At 40.8% G+C, this 22958-nt stretch overlaps 1 protein-coding gene across 2 annotated transcripts in view; it reads left to right on the top strand.

Moving 5' to 3' along the window:
* dnah7 (dynein, axonemal, heavy chain 7) overlaps nucleotides 1-20238 on the top strand; it is a 104761-nt gene extending 84523 nt beyond the window's left edge. The window contains exons 55-66 of one of the 2 annotated variants that reach the window (XM_049594380.1): nucleotides 3033-3125; nucleotides 3287-3463; nucleotides 3669-3830; nucleotides 3935-4135; nucleotides 4362-4523; nucleotides 5664-5849; nucleotides 7010-7147; nucleotides 9979-10209; nucleotides 12284-12436; nucleotides 13824-14001; nucleotides 14772-14875; nucleotides 19620-20238. In XM_049594380.1, coding sequence (XP_049450337.1) covers nucleotides 3033-3125; nucleotides 3287-3463; nucleotides 3669-3830; nucleotides 3935-4135; nucleotides 4362-4523; nucleotides 5664-5849; nucleotides 7010-7147; nucleotides 9979-10209; nucleotides 12284-12436; nucleotides 13824-14001; nucleotides 14772-14875; nucleotides 19620-19826 — 1992 coding nt within the window. In that variant the 3' untranslated portion in view covers nucleotides 19827-20238. The remainder of the gene's footprint in view (nucleotides 1-3032; nucleotides 3126-3286; nucleotides 3464-3668; nucleotides 3831-3934; nucleotides 4136-4361; nucleotides 4524-5663; nucleotides 5850-7009; nucleotides 7148-9978; nucleotides 10210-12283; nucleotides 12437-13823; nucleotides 14002-14771; nucleotides 14876-19619) is intronic. The other variant, XM_049594381.1, reaches the window with a different exon arrangement.
* Nucleotides 20239-22958: the final 2720 nt, after the last annotated feature.

Below are 22958 nucleotides of genomic sequence, written 5' to 3'. Positions count from 1 at the left end.
AGGCACCATGGAATCAACATATCCAACAGAACTAGAGGGAGAGGAGAATCTTTAATGCCACAAAAATTCAAATGGAGTGGCTATACACATTAATATAGCTGGCACTGCTGGTGTCTTGTTGTAGAAACTCTAAATGTGTTGACTTTGAGCTGGAAATGTGGTTGTGGTCAACAGTCAGGAGGTTAGCTGTTTAAAGTGCGTCATATTTAGCACAGACAAAATGTGACACCACAAAAACAACATGCATAGCTGCAGTCTGCTGTTTTTAAGACCACCAGAACATTTGGATTCTGGAGGTGCCACAGGACAAAGTCTTTAGAGCCAATGTCAAAGATATTTAAGGTTTTTACCAGTGATTTTGTCAAAACACAGTGTCTGTGGTTACTAAGGCCTGACACACACAATTCTAGGTGAACTACTTGGCAATAGCTTGAGCTTGAGTTTGCCTGTGATGAGAGAGCAAACCTTGCCTCAGTGCCACCGTGTACTATTTTAATTTACTAGGCTCAAAGTCCACTTTATTCAAAATGTAACAGTTTTTCCAGCCGACCTTTCAAAGTGTGCCCAGTCAGATTACTGCCATCCTAGTAGGTTTAGATATGGAGAAAACATCTCTTGAGCTTATGTAATATTGGTCTCATTTAAAAGTAACTGTTAAATGTGTTCTTTTTTTCTTCAGCATGACTTTAGATGTTCTCTCAAATACAGCAGATACAATATATATTTATATGTTGGTGTTAAGCTGAGCTGATTGCACTAACACTGCACCTAACTTTTCTGATAAACCTTGAAAACAAACAAAATTAAATTCCGCACCAATATCAAAGAGAGTGGTCAGTGACCTCATCAAAACAGTGTTAGTAAGGTGGCGGGGTGGGATGAGAAAGGTAACAGGGCTAGAGTGAAAAGGTTAAACCTATTTCCCAGAGGGTTTGGCACATGAACCACAGGCCAGCCTCGCCCACCCTGCAGCTCAGCAGGATAGCTCACAACACATTCAGCACCCCTCCCACCCTGCAAAACTAACAGTACTGTGGCTGAACACCTTAGCCCCTTTGCCTGCCCAATACTTATCTCACATACAGCAATTCTTTTTCGGCCTTTTGTGCTAAATAACATCTATGATACACCTTTCATAATTTTATATTGTAAATCTTTATACATTTTAGCTTCCCCAAAACAGTTTGCTTCTACTACTACCTTGATTTTGCACTTCTCCAAATATGAAAACATACAGTTCTCATCATAATAGTTGTCTAACAGGTCTTAGTATTAGCTTGTTTACTACATTATGATCCTAATGTTTAACTGTTTATGTTAAAATCCTATTTCAGTTCACATTTTACTAGTCTTTACTCCATCATTTAAAGGACTAGCTCAGAATTTTTGAAGTGGGGTTGCATGAGTTTCTTATCCATAGTCAGTCTATTTCGATTCACCCAAGCCACACAATAAAACAAACACACTAACCAGTGAAGGCGGCGGTAGACCAACAACTCCCGTCTTCTGCGAGGTAAAATTACTGTATTTGTCAAGAGAGACTGCTGGATTTGAGGAGAGCATAGCTGCATATAATGGGCTCCATTTGCAGTTAGAAAGGGCTGTCTGGTGACAAGGTGTAGTGTACACTTACGTTTTCTTTTAGGTGGCTAAAATACATTTTGCTACTGACACCAATCCACAGCAAAACATTGCTTAGCTTCTGTTGTGGTAGTCTTGTCTGCTTCTCCAGACTAGTAGCATGCCGTTCGCCATCTACTGTGTTTAATACACTGACTATGGATAGGTACCTCATATAATGCAGCTTCAAAACATCCAAACTATCCCTTTTACTATTTGCTAACTCAGTGAACCAAATCCTCCCGCGGTTTAAGTTTTAACTTCTTATTTTATGTCAGATAACTGAGTTTCATTAGTTTAAATGTCATATAGATGAAGAGGGCAGGCAAGAAAGAAAGTGGGAGGAAAGTAATTTGCCTGTCAGGTGTGGATGATACACACAAGCACCCTCTCTCCATCTTTGAATCATAAAGAATCTAAAATTGAAGTTTTATCTAATTAAATCTTTTCTGTTCCTGTTGTGCCAGTCACATCTATGCAATCTAGACACAAGAACAGCTGTTTAATCAACGTGTGGTGCACACAAACATGTGTGCAGCACACATGCTTGTATCTTTGCTGTCACACACTCAAACACACACACCATCTTTGATTTATAATCAACAGAATCAGCCACAACACTTCTATCCAATTAAATCTAGTTTGTTCCAGTTGTAGAATTCACATTTATTCAATCTTGATGCAAGAACAGCTGTTCAATCAAGCACACAGGCACTCACACACCCCTGTACACACAGAGAATCCCCTAGAGATTCTAAATAGGTGTATCCGTCTCAAAGCACCTGCCAGCGCACATAGCCAGAAGTCTCTCGACAAACAGCCTAGGGAAAATAATTCCAAAAGTTCCCGCTACCATTTCTCACTTCCTCTGGTACACTTGTTCCACAAATTAATCAAACATATTGCTCTGACCCAGTACCCAGTGGCTTTTCTCTTTCCCCACCTCTTTCTACTTCCACTTTTTTCCTTTTCTACAGTCTTTGCTTTTTCATACATATTTATTTATTGCCCTGCATTACTCTCCTCCCCATTTGCATTACAGATCGCCCCTCTTTTTGCTTAATTACATTGCTTCATCTTGCGACAGCTCGATACAATGCAACCCCACCCCAGAACTTCCCTCGTATTCTCCAAGAAAAGTTGACAAAAAGCTGAATGTTTTCTGTAACCTGATGAGGGGCATGAATAACAATTAATGAATTTCCTCATTACCAACCAGCATTAAAAGATTCCATTAAGCCATCTGTGTGGCTTTACTCTGGTTGATTGTATTCTAGGCCAGTCACTTAAGTGTTGGCCCTGGAATTTAGCTTTATTCAACAGATCTTCTCTCCGGTGTGGAATTTGAATTAACTACTAGATATTTAAGTACAGTCAGATTTCAATATGAGTTGTGTTGTGCACATTCGCAGAGCCCCCATCAGACTCCCTTCCCTGATGAGTGGCAGGAGAAGCTAAGCCATTTTCAGAGGATGCTGGTGATCCGCTGTCTCAGACCAGACAAGGTCAGTTGAAATGTGGTTTTCAAAGAGGTGGTAGGAAATTATAAGGATGTTGAGTTGTAACTCAATTTCTTAAGACATCTATATTGTTTTCAACATTCTTCAGATTTTTCTGGAAATATATCAGTAAACAGTAACAATCATTCCATTTATGTGTTCTCCAGGTTATTCCTATGGTACAGGAATTTGTTTCTGACAGTTTGGGTCGACCCTTCATCGAAGCACCGCCCTTCAATCTGAGTAAAGCCTTCGTTGATAGCCACTGCTGTGCCCCCCTCATCTTTATCCTCTCCCCTGGCTCAGACCCCATGGCTGCGTTGCTCAAGTTCGGAGATGAAAAGGTACAGAGACACCTGGGGAAATTCGGCAGCTTTGAAGTCTGCTGTGTGTACAAACTCAAAATGAAAGGGGAAATTGGATCCTCTAGATTTTCCCAGGCTCCCACACAGGTCTTAAAAGCACTGAAAATTATTTTGGCACCAACTCGGTCAGAAAGCAGCTACATAAGTGAGTGTATGTGTGTGCATGGCTGTTGTTATCCCTCAGGGCTTTACAGGTAACAAGCTGGCTTCCCTCTCACTGGGCCAAGGCCAGGGTCCCATTGCTATGCGTATGATCGAGACGGGCCTTAAAGAGGGCACCTGGGTGGTTCTTCAGAACTGCCACTTGGCCACATCATGGATGTCAACACTGGAGAGAGTCTGTGAGGTCAGAACACACTCACACATGTACTTTCTATACACCAGATGGGAACATATATATGTGTCATCCAATACATTTATATTTTTACTGGTCTTTGTGGCTGTGAGCAGGAGTTGAACCCAGACACTACCCACCCAGACTTCAGGCTCTGGCTGACTAGCTACCCGTCTCCCACCTTCCCTGTGGCAGTGCTTCAGAACGGGGTAAAGATGACCAATGAGGCTCCAAAGGGCCTGCGTGCCAACATTGCACGCTCCTTCTTAATGGACCCCATCTCTGACCCGGAGTTTTTTGGCAGCTGCAGCAAGCCGGTCAGTGTGTGCTTCAAACATCTCTGTGTATGTCTAGGTGGCTTGCTGTGCATATCTATCATACCTTCATCAGTTGGTGTCCTAAACTCTTTTTTGTCTGTTATCACCCCTACTGTGCATTTCAGAGTGTGTTTGTTTTAGCTGTGGAAATTCGAAACGACCACCACTATTTATCTGATTATCGACCTAAGACCGTGCATTCCATTTATGCTTATCCACCTCTCAGGCTGTGTTCAAGAAACTACTCTACGGCCTGTGTTTCTTCCACGCCCTGACCCAGGAGAGAAGGAAGTTTGGACCTTTGGGCTGGAACATTCCATATGAGTTCAATGAGACCGACCTCCGCATCTCTGTACAACAGCTACACATGTTTCTTGAACAGTACCAGGTAGTTATTTTAAATAGGTTTCCACATAGGTTGAGAATGTGTTACTGACTGACTGCACTTCTTTCTTAGTTATTTATATTACTACCACTTTATATTACTTATATATAACTGAGGTCTGCCACTCAATTCAGTGTGCTGATTCACTTGGTTATAAATGTATAAAGTGTGTTGTTAAGGCTGACAAACATTATCTGTAAAACGTCACGTTTATGGTTAATGGTTACAAGGTTGGTTCCATGGAGCTTAAATTAATACAGAATTATGTTAAATATCTACCAAATGACCAAATTAACTCTGTCAAAGAGAAATGATCTCATTCCACCTACTTGAATGTAAATCTAATCTAAATGTAAAATATCTCAAAAATGGCCGTTAAACCGACAATGGACTTTGGTTACAGCGACTTTCATGTCATCTCTTAAAGATTGTCAGCAGTTAGTCATCTGTACCATTATCAGATATTTCTCAAATTACAAAATTCCATAGAGTGTGGGATGCAGGCAGGTGCAATCTAACTCAGCACTGTTCTGTCATACATACTTTACATATACTCACTATATATCTCTGGCACAAAGTAAAGCTCACATGCAGATGCACATACACCATCCACTCCTACATATATATGCCGCATCTAAGCCCATAATAGAAATTCTGGCTTTGCAAGTGGGTTCCTCTTCACTCAAGTATCCGCTTTCATCAGCCATATTCAAAAATCCTCTTGACATTTTTCCACAAACAGATAGCACTTCAGCCCTCCGCCATTCCCAGTTCCTCTGCTGTAGCTGAGAGAAAGTGGCAGAAATAAACTATTGAGGGTATCTTTTTTGAACGGAGTGACATTTTCATCTTGTAACCAAGTATCGCTTGCTGAATTTGTAAGTGAAATCCTCCTCCAGAAAATGCCACCATGGCCACAACCCCCTACCCTTTCACCTCCAATTACGTCAATTTCCTTTCCAAGTCTAGCTCGTGGAGTGAATTTCAGCCAGGTTTCTTCAGGTTTCTTTCTCAGACAACTAAGAATGTATGCACACGCTGAGATCTATTTTTTAATGCTCACCTCCTTTTATAACATCCAAACCTCACACATGGTTATTCTTAGTTTCCCGTTTAAAATGCGTGATTTCTTGTTTGCTGTAGGAAGTGCCGTTCGATGCCCTCCGCTATATGACTGGTGAGTGTAACTATGGAGGCCGTGTGACAGATGACTGGGACAGACGGACCCTGCGTACGATCCTCTCTATCTTCTACACTTCAAAGATCATCGACGACCCCGACTACAAGTTTGATCCCAGCGGGCTCTACTACGCACCAGCTGAGGGAGACGTAAGAGCAGAAAATCACACAATGTTCCTGTTAAATCATTGCAAACAGCAGTGTTAGCATCAAGAATGGTTTTTAAAAATAAATCACTTTAGCTTGGATTTAGCTGTAAGCACAGAAATGCATACAAGATTTATAGGAATGAGGAAACGCCATATGATATTTCCAGGGAAAAGAATCCAATATTTAACATAGTGTTGTGCAAAGTCTGTTTTTAGATGGAAAGCACCTAACGGAACTGACTTGTTATTCACTCAGCCTGTAGATTTACCACTAGTGGGACTTGCAAACTGTTGACTAGCTCTTTTTAACTTTTTTTCATCTCAGAAATACAGATTATATTTTGTACTGTCAATGATTACTTGCATACAGTAGGGTGACTTATTATGTGATATGCTGCTGGTGCAGAAATATTTTATTTTACACAAAGCTTTATATTCTGGCTCGGTTGCACAGTGCTAGGGGTATGTTTTGTAAGAGGTGTGCTTTGCATCTGTGACACTGTGTTTGTTATAGTTACTCAGTATATTCATTCAGTAGTTTGACCTTTATGTGATATGGTACACTGCAGCAAAGGCATGTTATGCAGCTTGTTATTTATATATAAACATGAAAAGTCTCTATTTCTCAAACAGTGTGTCTTTCCTTCAGTCAGGACAGCACAGCAGAAACAGCTCCTTAACCGTGCACCCAGCAGTTACCTAAATGTGCTGCTGGTGTGTCATTGCCTTAAAAACTAAGAAGAAAAGTTAAACTTACTTTAATGTGTTTGTTTTTAAACTAAGCATATTACAGGACTCAGTTACTTAGCACTGTTGTTGAGCTACCTTTAAAAAGTCATTAGGAGATAAAATGTGTGTAACAAGGCACAGCAGGCAGCCACCATCAGTGAGGGTTGATATATTTGTTAACACAAGTGCAATCTATGGCGCGCTCCATTTTATTTGGCATTTTGTTCTCCAGTGCAGCACCCCCCTCCAACCACATCTTTTATTCATGAAGTCACATTTACATAGTCATTATAATAAATGTCAGCAATCTAAGGAGCCGACTTGTTTTTCAATGAGTGTTATTACTCGAGATGTTTCCTGATGTTGCGTTAAAAAATTGTCCTCTTACTTCACTCCACTCCTCTCCCTCTGTTCCCTGCATCTCGGTCGCAGTACAACAGCTACATAGAATACACCAAGTCGCTGCCACTCAACCCCTCACCAGAGATTTTTGGCATGAACGCCAACGCAGATATCACCAAGGATCAGGCTGAGACACAACTACTGTTTGACAGCATCCTGCTTACACAGGTAAATCCACCTGGAACTATGAAACACCAAGTATCATATTGATTGGCTGCTTGTCGGGAACTAAGTAACTAGCATGTACACGTGCTAAAACACACACACAAGCAAACAAACTCAAAGTTATACTTTGAGACATTGTACTATCACTTGTAAAGTATTTCATTTGTATGGAAGCCAAGAACGTCCATGCTTGCAAATAGTTTTAATGCCGTTGTCTCAAGAAAATATTTTGTTACCACAAGATAACAGAACTTGTTTTCTTGTGGTAATGGGTTACTTTATGACTGTTCTCAAGAAATCAGAAGACCGATTTCTCGATATAACTTTCTCAAGATAATTCATCACAAGAAAACTGCTCTTGTCTTCTCAACATCATGGCTGATCCCTGAAAAACAAAGCTTGTTTACTTCGCAAAACGGGTAAATTTGTGTCGATTCTTGAGAAAAACAAAAGGCTGATTTCTCAAGATTATGAGATAATTTATCAAGAGACTATGATTTTTTTTTTCCAACATCATGGGATAATCTTAAGATAACAAGGCTTGTTTTCTCATGATAACATTGTAACTTATGTCAATTCTGGGGAAAACAAAAGGCAGATTTCTTGAGATAATGACATCATTTATCACCAGAAAATTACTTTAGTTTACATAACAAAATAATGAACTTGTGATCTCAAGATAACTGCAGTAAAAATGAAAAATATGTGCAACCACTGCAGTTCTCAGCTTTTGTATTTGAGCCACTGCAACTTCTAAATATAGTCATTACTGCTAAGATTTCTTTTTGATGCTATCTGTTATAATAATGACGACAGAAGGACAGAATTTCATGAAGCAGTGTGATCCTGATTTCATTATCATGCCATGAAATGACCTAGAGGTTTATGACTGTAAAACTGGGCAAGAAATAGACATGAAACAGCACTGTGGCCTGGCATGGGTACTGGTGGGAAAAAAACAAAAAAAAAGTTCACTGATCTTTAGTGCCAGCAGCCCTGGGTCGCTTCCGAATCCAATGTGCCCCCTCTTGGCCAACATCCCAGATGCTCAGTTGGATTGTCACTACTCAGCTGGTCGCTTTTCAAATTGGAGATGGCGTGCAAACACTCTCACCCAGCAAATGCACAACACACACATACATGCAAAACTGAAGTACACACATTTAAACACGTGTACCTAGACACTGAAATACTGTCTTAAATAAACGCACACAGCATCAATATGCTTCCCTCGAGTTTCCAGCGTCTTTTATAAGTGTCCTTGCCAGCATTAAATATTTTATTGCCCTACATTTAACATGTAGTATGCAAGTATGCAACATTAATTAAAGAGAAAAATATAAATAAATATTTCAGTTGTTTGTAGAGAGACTTTTCAAAGAATGAAAAAAAAGACCCTTTTATTAAGTTGTCTTCCTTTGACACTGTATGACTCACAGTGTCTTTGGTGGAGCTGTGTGATCCCACATCATTATATCTCAGCTCTGTAGGGATAGACTAGGTTAGCTTGTTGAGGATTATATCAGTCAATGTTTGCTGCAAATCAAATCTAAGAGATTTTGGCATGAAGACCTACTTGAAGACGACAGAAGTACAGCTTCTCCCACAAAGTGGGAAGGGATATTTATTTAGCCGTATATCCATTTATTTATTTTAAGAAACAGAGCAGTGCCTCTCACTTAGCAAAGATTTCTAACATTGATGAAACTTGTCTAAGTTCCTGTGGGAATTAAACTTGATAATAAACAAGTGCAAGTGATCTATATATAGAACTAGACCAGAGTGTCAAATGTGCACACCTACTTTATATGCATCCTATACATCCCACTTCCTCTGATTAAATCTGTTTGATCTGATAATATACAGTGTACATACACCGTCACAAAAGTGAAAAACAGATCTGGCTCGCTACAAGCAAAGAGAAAAAAATTTCCATGGGCATTGCCACTTCAAGTTAAAATTAGAGCTCAATGGAGTCTGGCATTTATTCATATAAACTCCTTTCAACAAGATTAATAATGGCTTCAGTCATGTGTGGACTTTATTAGCATCTAATACGGTCCCATCAGTCTCAATGACCGATAAACAGGGAGACACTTCAAATGGAATGAAACAGCTATTTGTCATTCCCCTACTGTAACCTCAGTGCCATTAGCCAATGATTATCCATTACCGTTGGCTAGTGAGTGAGCATCAAATAGGTAAATGGTGCAAGTTGGAGAGGAAAGCGGAAGAATCACAGATTAGAGTGAATAATTATCAGCATGAATGATTATTAGAATTGTTGATAAGATTGTGTCAAATGACTGTGGGAGAAATTGGACGAAATGTTGTGAAACCTCCCATCTTCTGAGGCTCTGTGTGTGTATGGGTGTGAGTGTATGTGTGTGTGTGAAGCTGTGTGTATGTTCACAGAGGGATACCAGTAAGTGTATGCTTAGATCTTATCACCAGTGGCGTTACAGTGGTAGCTGTAGACCAGCCTAGGAAATGTCTACAAATTAAGGACGGAAAGGTAAAATTAAGAGGTAAATCATATGACTATGATATTCTGTGTCAGTTTGTGTCCCTTTAAAAGCATGAATTTAAATCAATCTGGCACAGAAATGATGAAATATAAGTAAGTCAGAAGTCAGAACCTCTTAACATCAGGGCCTTTTCAGGATAAAAAATAGCGCCAATGCGAGAGTCCTTGAAAGGGAATACATAATTTGACAAGTCAAAGACAGCAAAAGATAATTTCCTCCAGAAATGATGAACTGTCAAACCAATCCGAGCCACAAGTCCTGCCTCCCCTTCTCATCCGTCCTCTGTCGCTCTGTGTCTCTGATCAGTCCCGCTCTTCAGGCGGAGACGCCAAATCCTCAGATGACATGGTCTTTGATGTGGCAGCTGACGTCCTGAGCAAGCTGCCTGGAGACTTTGACTTGGAGGCAGCGATGAGGCGCTTTCCCACCAGCTACAATCAGAGCATGAATACAGTGCTGGTGCAGGAGATGGGCCGCTTCAACAACTTGCTCTGCACCATCCGGAACTCCTGTGTCAACATTCAGAAGGCCATAAAGGTACGCAGGAGGTTGACAAGGGTTTGGATGTAAAAAGAAAAAAAAAAAAAAAAAAGTTGCTATTATATTATTACATTGTCCACGTCAGATCTGTGTCCCCTTATATTTATATCAGCATTAACGGTGAGGAGCTGTTCAGTTTTTAACTCATTCTCAGGGATCCTTATTGTTCGGATACTAATAGCATGATGCATGGCCAAATGTGCTGTAATTACACTAAATGTGTTTGTTTTAGATAAACAGTAAGGCCAAATGATGAATCATCATTGATTTCACATTTTTGTGCGGTGAAGGCAATATTTCATCAGAGGAAGCTCACCTCTGCTGAATGATTACAGGGAAAACTCCGGCAGTACATCCTCCGAAAAACAGATACTGTAAGCAGTCAGCACAACTTTCGAGATGCACTAATCTAACACCATCATTTCCTATTATAAGGAAGCACTCGGACAGTAATTGTGAAACTTTAGGGCAATTTATGGAAATGAACCAGTGTATGGAAGAACTGCTACCTCGTGAAAATCTATGTACGTTATGTTACTCTATTTCGTACTTCAAAGCAGTGTTGTTAGAGTATGCACAAGGTTAAAGTATTAGGTAATGAACTGTAGAAAAACTGAAATGGATACATTATAGAATGTTATTGAGCCTTTGGGACTGACAGGGATGAAGCAGCCAGTCTCTAAATCATTAACTACTGCTCTTGACATTCTTTCAGAAAGTGCTCTTATCCTCTGCAGCATTGAAAAGAACTGAGCTCACCCTGCTACATACAGTATCTCCATTCCTGCAGGGCCATTATATATTCAATTCACTTCCTTTTGCGGAGGCTTCAGACTGTACAGTATAATCTACAGCTGTGCTAACGGCTCTTTGAGGCTGTACTATGGAGCAGCGTGTTTTGAGTTAAATACTAACTTCCAACATGTAAACGCACGCACAATATCGACATTAACATTCTGATGACTAGCAGGTATAATATTTATCATGTTTGTCATGTTAGCATGCTAATACAGCTAAGGCTGAGATCCCCAAAGCTATTACTATTCATCCTCACGGCACCAGATCTAATGGTAATGAATCCCATAGTTGTTGAGACATTTCAGTCCGGACCAAAGTGGTGACAGGCATTCCCATCCCTAGAGTGACACTGCTAGCATGGCTTAAAATATGAACATATATATATGATGTCACATTTCTGAAGGAATCGTTTGATACTTGGATTGTGTCTTTGCATTTATTTTGGCAAAAAGAACATGAGGGAGGGTGCCTAAGTAGTTGGCAGTAACACCACTGCTGTATGTGATGAGCTAAGATTCAATTAGGCAGTTAGCAGACTCACAAATGTAGCTGTCTTAAAGCCTTAATATAATTTTAATCAGTGTTATTGTTGTTCTTATTTTTTTCAAAATGCCACCAATAGACACACTTGAGGAAGTGAAAGTATCTACTTAAGCCATAACGTCCTCAGGCAAAATTGTTACTGAATTTGTATTTCCAAAGGTTTGGAGATTTCACACATGGCCTGTAATTGGGCCGCATTACACTAAAGACACTGTAATTATTTAGTTCACAAAGCGCTGAAAACAGAACGTTATCTGAACATATGTGCATGAATATGTGTAGCATTGCACTCTTAATTATACCACATTCAAAAAAAAGAAACATGCCTGAGCACACACATGTCTCTTTATACCATTTAATAAACATACTCCGCGCACATTTCCTCTCCTCCTGCGATGCACCAGTCTCAGAGGATTGAAGTGGAGAGAGCATAAAGAGTCAGGAAGGGGAATGAGCACATCGTCTTTCATACTTGTATCAAAGACCCCCTACAGAGCAAATAAGAGTTCCCATTATGTGGCTGTCTATCACCTATCTCTACGGAGAGGTATTTCAGTGACAAGCTGAAATTTCTCTCATATGCGATTCAGTGCTTAAACAGAGCTAAAACAGTTTCACAAGCAGTGCAGAAGTTAATCACTTGTTTGTGGCTGAATGTGTGTATTTGTGTGTGTGTGTGTGTGTGTGTGTGTGTGTGTGTGTGTGTGTGTGTGTGTGTGTTGATGTGCAGGGGCAGGTAGTGATGTCTGCAGAGCTGGAGGAGGTGGTTAGCGGCATTTTGACGGGTCGTGTCCCGGGCATGTGGATGAAGAAGTCCTACCCCAGCCTTAAACCGCTGGGAAGCTACGTTAATGACTTCCTGGAACGACTCAAGTTTTTACAGGTACAAAGACCTGCCGTAATCATGGATGGATTACTGAACGGGCCCAACAGGCACAGGCCCAGGGGCCCAGAGTGTCAGGGGGCTCATTGTGTCATAATCCGCCCATGGCTTTAATATTTAAAATCAGATGTTATTAAACTCAAGAAGCATTTGGGGTTTGTCACAAAGTAAAGTAAATGTGTATCACCATGGTCACTTACATGGAAAACACTGCTCAAATGCTGTTGGACCACACAAACAGATTTTGTCTTTGTTTGGGGTTATTTTACTTCGCCAGTGTTTTGCCTCTCAGGAGTTAGAGTAGTATCACATGAAAAAGTTATAACAGTAACATACTGTGCATACTTTGAGCTGAAACCCTGCCTTAAGCTGTGTCACACTTGAGTTCCACAAGACCACTTCATTTCCCTCGTCAGCACACAGGAGGTCAGGGGGTTTAGGAGTGCTTTGCACTCCTGAGTAGGGTTCTAGAGGGAACACAGGCAGACACATGACATTATCATGTGAGACTGCAAAGTGAACCTCTTCACCTTCATCAACAATCATCTTCCCTTCCTATTTCTGCTGGAGACACGCTGTATTCCTCCTGCTCATCATTACTCAGTGGAGTGTAAAGAATGTACAGTGTGTGTGTGTGTGTGTGTGTGTGTGTGTGTGTGTGTGTTATCCAATGGAAATGTCCACCCATGACTCCCCACAGGGTGAACTGAAAAGTCACGGGTTTCTTACCCAAGACGTAACAGAGTACCTTGACATTTTAGGGTATATGATTGTTTGCTGTGTTCAAGGGAGCTGAGAGGAGGAACATCAGTTTGTTCTCAGTGTGTTCAGTAGACTGAATATTCCAAGAAATGTGGTGTAGTTTACAGTAGCACAAAGACGAGAAGCACAGGTCCATCCTTGTTGTACTTAAGTGAGCTATATAATGAATGTGGCAATTACTGTAACCTCATTAATTTTACATACAGCTTGCATTACTCTGTCCAAACAGCTGGTATGGTTGGGGGCAAGTGGGTACTTTAATCCACATGCTGTGGCGTGTGGATTTAAGTACTAAGTCCTCCTGGACAGAATACAGATAGTGATTAACACACTATCAGTATCTGTGATTATGTCTCTATTGCTGCTGTTGTTTGCTTGTCCAGTAGGCTACTGTTTGACCAAACATTTGCAAAAGTAAAGACATTCCCATCTCTACTCTCTGCTAATCAGCACATTTTAGCCTGCTAACGTGCTAAACAAAGATGCGTATGGGATCAAGTAAAGAATTGTAATTTGACAAAACAATTTTGCATTTAAATGTGATATGATTACTACTGTGGAATCTGTGTTGTGGCTGGTTTTAGTTATAACTGTCCTTCTCTTCTCTGGCCTGCTGTGTTTTCAGGACTGGTATGATCAGGGTACGCCTGCTGTATTCTGGGTGTCAGGATTCTTCTTCACCCAGGCCTTCCTCACAGGCAGCCAGCAGAACTACGCTAGGAAACACACCGTCCCAATTGACTTGCTTGGCTTTGACTTCGAAGTCCTAGATGACAAACAGTACAAACAGCCCCCAAAAGATGGTAGGATACTAACAGGGGTAGTGGAGAAGATAGGGAGAGAAAGGGTATGTTCAGGGGGAAGTAAAAGTGATGGTGTAATAGCAGCTTCTGATAGAATATAGAGGCCCTATTCAGCAAACCATAGAGAATAAACACCAGCAGAGCACTTGACTGAGAGCACTTGTGGAGGGAAGGAGAAAAGAAGAGATTAAAAAGGTTACAAGGGGATGAAAAGTGAGGTTTCAAAGCAGAAAGTGAAATAAGAAGAACATAAGCAGTGGGTGGAAGAGAAGAAACAACTAGATAAAAACTGACTGTATATAAGAGAGGCAGTGTAAAGTGCAAGTTAAAGCAAAGCCTTCCCCTCTCTCATCTACACGCAGGCCTGCGTCAGCCCCTCGCTGTGCCTCCAGCTCTGCTGTGAGATTCTCAGTCAGAGTCTCACATAAAGCCTCACCCTCAATCAGTTCCCAGCTGGGGCCCCATCACACTAACACTGCCCATACTGCCAAGCTCAAAACTGACAGTGTGTTTGTGCATTTGGGGGTGTGATACTGATAGGATGCCAACAGCCAGTTATCTCCACATCTCAGCCTTTATTCCCACCCTATTAATAGGAGAGCTCACATGCTTTATGAGAAGACAGTATTACAGCCCAGAGGTCAGTTCAGCTGGGTTCATAAAGTTTAACGGTTGCTTAAAGATAGTAGAGGGTAGTTGGAGATATTGACAGATAGTAACACTAACCTGTCTTCTTCTGAATTGTACCTGTTTGTGTTTGTGGCACTCAGGTGTGTACGTTAGAGGTCTGTTTCTGGATGGTGCTCGCTGGGACAGAAAGACCAAACTTCTTGCTGAGTCCTTCCCCAAAGTGCTGCATGACTCCATGCCTGTGGTGAGGAGCACACACAGAACACAGATATTTAAGAGGAAGAGGAAATATATATATGTAAGAGAAAATATAAAAACAAAGCACTCTGCTTTAGGTTTATGACCACAAGTTTATAGTTATTTCAACTCTGTTCTTGAGAAATCATGTTTTATCCATCAGTTAGGCATGGTGGACAGTTTGAGACTCAGCTGCTGTTGCTCTGAGCTGAAGATGCCAGCCAAAGGTCTCATATAAAGTTCTAAAGTTTGAACATGGCTCAACGGGACATTCAGTGTGACAGTGGCATTCATGGAATATGATTAACAAGCCCCCGGCGCTAATGATGAATCGGAAATGTGTAACAACATTTTTTGCAGACACTAGATATCCAACAAAAGCCAGAGACTGTGTCGCATGAAGTATCTGTGAGCTGTAAACTCATCACTTCCAAGCAGAAGAGAGAAGATAATGTTTTCTCGGAGCCTTACGGTGGAAAGTTTCTCTGTGTCGCTGCGTCATGTCCACAGCCGTCTGTACCAAAAAGTAGCGTGAAAGTCAAGAGTGCTCACTCCACACCAAAATCTGGGAACCAAAACGTCCCGAGAAGTACGCTGCACAGCACACTGACTAGCAGAAAAAAAGACTGCTCGACTTGAGGCAATCTCAGTCGACCGAAGGGTCTCTGAGTGACTGAGTGAGTTATTTTCCCATGTTTATGTGTTTAAGTGACTAATGGAGACAACAGTTTTTGAAACTGGTCCAGTATTAGCGACAGGGCTCCAGCTGGCAGCAGCGAAACAGGCTGAGGATTAGAATAAATGCATAACTCGGTCGAAATGAATATATAGAAATGCTTGAAGATCCACTCATTACTATATATATTTAAGGTGTTGACTGATTCATGTTGTCACCTCATGCATTGTGTAACATTACAAGTTAACGTTCCACCTTAAAAGTCATCGGCAGTCGGCCCAGTGAATAAAGTTCTTTTTTTCTCAGTCTACAGCTGCTGCGAGAGGCAGCAAAACATCCTTTCGTTTTATAGTTATACCATGGTCTGGGTGAATACTCAATTCTGAGCTGGGTGTCCATTAAAAGGTGTTATAGGACAGCTAAAAAGACTTTCCATTCAAATTGCCTGATGACAGGTTCTAAATTATTGCGCTGGCTCAACTGCTAGTTTGTAACCATAGCAACGGATACTCAGAGCAGAGGCAACGGATTACAACGGGCATCATGAGTGATTTTATCGTTTCATTTAATTTATTTGGTGAATTTGATCATTTTGATGACTGGGATGCAGAAGAAGAGAGGTTAGCAAATGAAAAGAAAAGGGAGAAACAGCACAAGGAGTCACGGGTCTACACCAATCACAACCCCCGGAGCACAGCTGTAGGTCGGCTCTCTGACACCGGCCTGGAAACTCGTCAGATCAACACCGTCACGGGACATCGATGTGAGAGCAGCCTGCAGGCTTATTGGGCTCCGTCAGCACAGGAGAGACAAGGCTGGAGCAACATCTTGTCGTCCTCAAATGTTCCAACAAGCAATGCTCAATCTGTCAATCTCCATCCTTCAAATGCCACTATGATGGACATACCCATATCACTTTAAAATTTCACTATTAATGGTAATGTGGCATTTAATTATAAATAGGAAACAATTGTTAATTTGTTAATGTGTTTATATGATTTAATCTCGACTACTATATGCTTATGAATTATTTGTCCTCTGTGTTGTCCATTAATTCCTGATAATGGACACCTCGTCGGGCATTAACCCTTACATAAAACTCTCCACAGTATGAACAGTGGTTACATAAGTGTAAAAACCAGCCACAGCTCAGCCCTGAGCAGAGTGACTGTCTGGTATTGACCAGTCAACGGACTGCAGTGTTCACAGCTCCACCTTTTAGTACCAGATCTGTGTGCTAGGTACCCCAACAGAAGGGTGACCAAAAATAGGAACGTATGGAACGGTTCCATCAGTACCATCCACAACTTTTCACAGTGGAAACGAAAAAAAAAAAGCGTACCGAACCAAACTGTACCATACCGTACTGCTCGGTGGAAACGGGGCTTAAATGTTTGCCAACATTGTGGAAAAGATCCCTACAGAGATAGACCTTTTTGTTAGAGAGTAAAATCCTCTTTGTTTAACCTGAAACAGTTGCCACTGTCAGTTGCTCCCAAATACACCAGACTCCATTTAAATAAACAGTAATTTTAGCACGTATAGAGCCAGCATTATTTCCATAGAAACCGAATGATAGTTTTGCATCTAACTGGGTGAATTAAAAGTTCATTTTAACCAAACTTGAATTGGTGATTGCTAGAGAAGTGAAAAGATGAACTGAGGTGTTTTTTGTGAATCAAGCAGTGGCATGGTTACAGCAGCCCTCTGTAGTTTCAACAGACTGCTCCATCACTGTATGGTGAGTGATTTTTGCCTGCACAGTCAAGTATGAGTTGAAAAAAACATGGATTCAGATATGACCTTTCACACAGCAGTCACATGGGCAGTGATTGGATTTATGTCAGGTTTAGGACCGCATATGACAATGTCCCAAATCTGATTGGAAAAAAATTGATTTCTGTGTCCACACTACTCTGCAAATTATATCCGTGGCACATGAGGAAACGTGTAGTAGGAATGTAGCCTTAGATAGGGTCCAGGTTGAAAAATACTGAGGTTTCCTTTTAATGAAACACTGTGTTTTAATTGCTGAGTTCATCCAAAATTGACCAAGACATCAAACTTAAAGTGATTTAAGGTGCAGTCTGCAAAAATCAGTTTTCTCACCTGCCTGAAATGTATCTTGGGAGTCAGACTGAACTTCTTTCCTGAAGTTTTTATCCACACAAGCTTTGACTTTCATGGGTTTCATGTCTGAAATCTGAGATTCGGGTGGCAACTGAAAGGCCTGGAACCAGGCTACCTACAAAAACAGACTTACTTACACATTTGAGACATAGATGATCAAATAATCTCACCTCAAGGTCCATTTAGTAGCTCTTCCGTAGCTTTTGATCATATCACTTCTCATCCATTGGCGTCAAAGTTAATGGATTTTCTTTTGGAAGTCAAAGTTGACTTTTTTTAACTCAACTTTTAAGCTCACGTGGATATAAAGTCCTTAAAGTGCTCAAACATTTTTAATTTCAACATCTACAGTTCTCACATTTTTATCCTTCGAGGAATCAAGAATCAGAATCCCTCCTTTGAAGTTTAAATTTTTTTTTTTTTATATATAAGTTACAAGGTTATCAGATTTTGGTGTTTTAATATCTCTTGTGTGAAGATAATAGTCTGGATGGAATTGGTTTTTAGAATTTGGTGCATTCTGACCTGCCTGAAAGTACAAATATGCAGAGACAAACCTTTCTGTATTGTTTGAATATGTACGTAATGTAAGATCGTGTGGAACTTTATGGTAAAAAACACTGCAGGCAACCAGTCAAGTGAAAAAAAAAATCCTTGTTGCATAACATATTGTTACATAAAGTTTGAGGGGAGGAGGTTTATTGATTCTGCTCCTGTGAATCTTTCAGGGTGTCAAAAGAGAAGAAAGATAATCTCTGTTCACGTATCAAATTATGAAAATGGGGCAGATTCCATCATTATTCAGCTTGTAAACTCCTACGAGCCGGCTGTTTTTTTATTTTTATCAGAGACCAATATTGCGAGTCTCCGAGGAGAAAGTGAACAACAACCACCAAACTGTAGCTGGAGGATGTTCACAGCGCCGTGTTCTCTGGACCCGACGCTGAGCAGCAGCTTCAGCACTTCTGTTTTTTACATTGTGCCTGCAGGAAGCCTCGCTCCTTTGCTCTCTCATCCTTTTATTAATTAACAGAGCTTGATATGGTATATGAAAGCAGACTGACAGAGTGATGGAACAGAGTGCCAGTGGCAGAGAGCGAGGACTGATCAAGTTTTCCTCCTTCTTTTTTAATTCTCCCTCTGTTCTCTCCTCTTCACAATGCATTCACTGATTATGAATAATGCACAAGACTGAGTTTTTTAATATTCAGACATTTCAGGGCAAGTTATTAACAGAATCAGTTTTTGACAAGAGCGGAACTTAATTAAAAATGTGTTTATTATATGTGGGGGGAAAAATCACAACAGAGGCTGCCGTGGCTGGCTTTGAAATGCAAATCTTCACAGAGGCGCCCGTTATGGAACCAGATGAGTACTTCTCTGGCTGCAACTCAACAAACTGTTTTTGTTTTTCTTTTCCTTTTTTTTTTTTTTTTTTTTTAAAAATTTGTTTTTTTTGAGTGGCCCAGTTTATCCCTTTTGCATAACCAAGACTTCTTAATAGCCCAGGGGGGGCTCTTCCTTGTTAATGCTATTGTTTTATAAGTTTATGTCCCCAAAGTTCCAATTTGTTAGTTAATGTTCAAATGATAAATGGAGAGCAAGGTTAGTTTTCTCTGTTTCATGTCCTGACCTTTGAACCATGAATACAGTCTGTTCTTTTTGGGTTTTTTTGACAACAACCATTCCCACCATCATGTATCTGTCATATAATCAAGACTTTTAGGTTTGTTTTTTGTCAGTAGACGCATACTGAATTTAATTGTCCAGTTTAATAATTTCACCAGTCAAATGTTTTGAGTGGAAACAGTCTCTAAATGACAGTGACTATTTGCTAAAGTAGCGAAACGAGGTAGATAAGGCAAATGTGGCAGCCACAGCTTAAACTTTAAAATCATACCATTTGACCCTGTCTGCCCCTCTGTGTCCCCGTTCTCTCTGTCAGATGTGGCTAAAGCCTATCAAACGCCAGGACATCCCCCAGAGGATGTGCTACATGGCGCCTGTCTACAAGACCAGCGAGCGGCGTGGCACCCTGTCCACCACAGGCCACTCCACAAATTATGTCATCGCCATGACGCTCAACTCCAACGTGCCCGCTGATCACTGGATCAGACGAGGGGTAGCACTGCTCTGCCAGCTCAGCTCCTAGTCTCTGTTTGTCTCACACTGACATGTCATTAAAAACCAATGGAAAGAAAATACGCAGTCTCTGTTTTATACTGTACATACAAATCTAAATGAATACAACAGTGACAGGAAGTAACAATTAGGTAACAATGACGACTGGAGTACTGTTATGAAACAGTAGTACTGGCACTGCTTGTGTCTTTACTGTCTTCACAGAGAATGGACTACTGTGGATTACAAGCAGTAGTGTCAAAGGTCACTGGGCTTCTTGCATTTCCAGTTACCCTAAAGGAATACTTCACCCACAAGATGATCATTTTATATGCATTAATTGTTTTTCTTACATGACTCCATGGTGAACGAAGAATCCAAAAACAGAAAATTCTTGATGGATTGGAATAAGGGGGGCCACATTTCACAACAGCAACACTGTGTCAAAACATTTGTTAGACAACAGTTAGTTCCGGCCCTGCAATCTGATTGGTCGAGAGACAGTAAAACCGTGACGATATTGGAGTACAACATCACGGTTATTTCACTGTGTATGTATCACTCAATCTCACAGCTGATTGCAATCAATCAAATCAAAACTGATGGTTAGTGTCAGTTAGGTCTGCAGTTGCGCTGTAGGCTAATTAATTCATCCACTGTCAAACAGCCAAAAATATGGATTTATTTCCTAAAATAAGTTTTGAATTGAACTATGAATGGTCATCAAAGGAAGATGAGGGAGAGGAGAAGCTGAATCCATCTGAGCACAGGTTTGTCAGTGTTTCATCAGCGGAGCTCGATGACTTGGAGAAAAGCAACATACTGTCAGATCAGAAGGCAGAGTCGGCTGTGCCTGTGAAGCCACAGTCCACCATGCAGTCACCAGAGACTCATTTCACCCGCTGCACAATTAATGGAAACGTGCAGATAAATGTATAAAGAGTAAGTGCCTGACGGACCATGTCTGCGTTACATAGCAACGGTGACAGCGGAGTCCTGAGGGAACTATTTTTGTTGGCGGAAGACAAATAAAATACTTAAATAATCTATTTTGTCCTCATTTTTCAACATTTCTTAATCAGCCTTGCTTATTTAACTGTTGAACTGTTGTATAATTAAATAATATCACACTCGAGCTCGTAGGCACGAGGCCGCAGACCGAATCACAGCCGTGACGATATCACAGTACAACATCACGAGCTCGAGTGTGATATTGTTTAATTAACAGGGTTTCCATGGTAATAGAAAACCTTTAAAGTCTGGGAATTCCACAACCTATCCACCCTGTTTTTCACGGAAACACGGAGGCAAAACAACGCAGCCAGCTTCCGTTTTTTTGTGCGACACTTCCGGTCCAGCACTCTTACCACTGTGTAAATGGGAATCACCTTGTTGTTTGCCTTGCTGAGTTTAGCTATATATATGTATATATCACATTTTTCACGTCACTATATCACCGTTTAGACTAATCCGATGTTTGTAAAGTCTATGAACACAATGCACATTAGTATTTTCTCTGTGTGTAATTAATAACATGGTTATCGTAGATTAGCTGGGCTAACCGTTAGCTGTTAGCCGTTAGCCGTTAGCCGTGTCTGTAATAACTCATTAAACTCACAAAGTGGCCCGTGAAGAAAATATTTTCTCCAGTGGATGTCTTAGTTACAACATGATTGAGCTAACTGGAGTAGTTTCATGTCGTATCCGTCAACGGGAGGCTTTTAACGGGTGACGATCCTGATGTTAGCTTTGCTGCTAGTGTTAACGTTAGCTGTCCCTGTCAGCTGCAGCCACTGTTGCTTTCTAGACATCATGATTTACCAAAACTGAATAAATACCACACATAGCAACACAAAACTGCTTTGCTAGCTCAGTCATGTTGTAACGGCTGGATGGTTGATGCGTACATGCTGATTCAGGTGCTATCAGAGCCGATCCGCGCATCACTATGGCTTAATGATCAACTCAGTCAATAAAAACAACCCGTCCTGTGTTAGGAGTGTATGTCGCCGACAGAAAGAAAGAAAGAAAGAAAGAAAAGGGGAAAAAAGATAGAAAGCAGTGTACACCTCACATATTTATTGCTCACAGTTGCGCACTCGTTTGGCTGGCATGCAGAAGCACCGTCTGTGTGTCGAGGGTGCGTGCCGCCGCTTCAGCTGCTCAGGTAGAGAGGCTTAGCCCGGTGTGTTTTTTCGCTGCTTGATCCCCGTCTCCAGTGGACCAGCAGAGAACCTGCAGAACCGAATCAGTTTGTTTCACTTGGGATAGATTGTTCTTTTTTGGTTCATAGTTTATGATTGACGTGCGATTTATTCGCGTTTAGAGGGAATAAATTTCCGTTATAACGGAAACGTGGACACAGTTATCTATACAAAATACACAGACTAACTAACTAACTAACTGAGTGACTAACATAAACAACTGAAAATTGAAAAAAAAAAAATAGCTTGCACCGTTAGCTCCGGTAAGGGAAAGCATGAGGGAAAGCGGAAGTCACGCACAAAAACGGAAGTTGATTACTATTTACTTCCGTGTTTGAAAATAAGGTGGATAATTCTTGAAAGTTTTGTAAAAGTCATAGAGTTTTGTTGTTGGTAATTCAACTGTTACAGTAATCCTTTGTTGACAGTCTTTCACATAATGTAACATAACAGCAAATTTATTTACCGTAGCAGTTGATGTAACGTAGCTGTAATATGTGTTGATGACGTTTGTTAACCATCATGTACCTTTCCTTATTGTAGGCTTGCAAGCTGGAATTACATTAGAATACAGTTTGAATCTGATATGTTCAAATGACGCCCGTCAAGTGTGGTGAGAACATTGATGTGGGATGGTGGGGTTTAACATGTTTCCATTCAAAAACCCTGCTGCTACTTTTAAAGTGTACCGCATTTTTAAGATGGCATGATTGACATGGGCAGCTTTGGGCATTCATCTCTCACTCTGAGCACCAATCTGCACTTTGGTTTTAACTTCTCTAAAGGTAGAGTGTGATAGTTTGAAGGTATGGAGCATTTTATTTATCTTACTATATAATGACGAAAACTGTGTGTGTCTGTTCCACGTTTTTCTCCTCACTGACTTCGTCAATCCATGTGAAATTTGGCACAGTGGTAGAGGGTCATGGGAGAATGTGAATGAAGCAATATTACATCAA

Source organism: Epinephelus fuscoguttatus, linkage group LG13, assembly GCF_011397635.1.
Source record: "Epinephelus fuscoguttatus linkage group LG13, E.fuscoguttatus.final_Chr_v1".
NCBI lineage: Eukaryota > Metazoa > Chordata > Actinopteri > Perciformes > Serranidae > Epinephelus > Epinephelus fuscoguttatus.
Note: the sequence above shows the minus strand (reverse complement) of the source record. Positions and strands in the feature narration are given on the sequence as shown.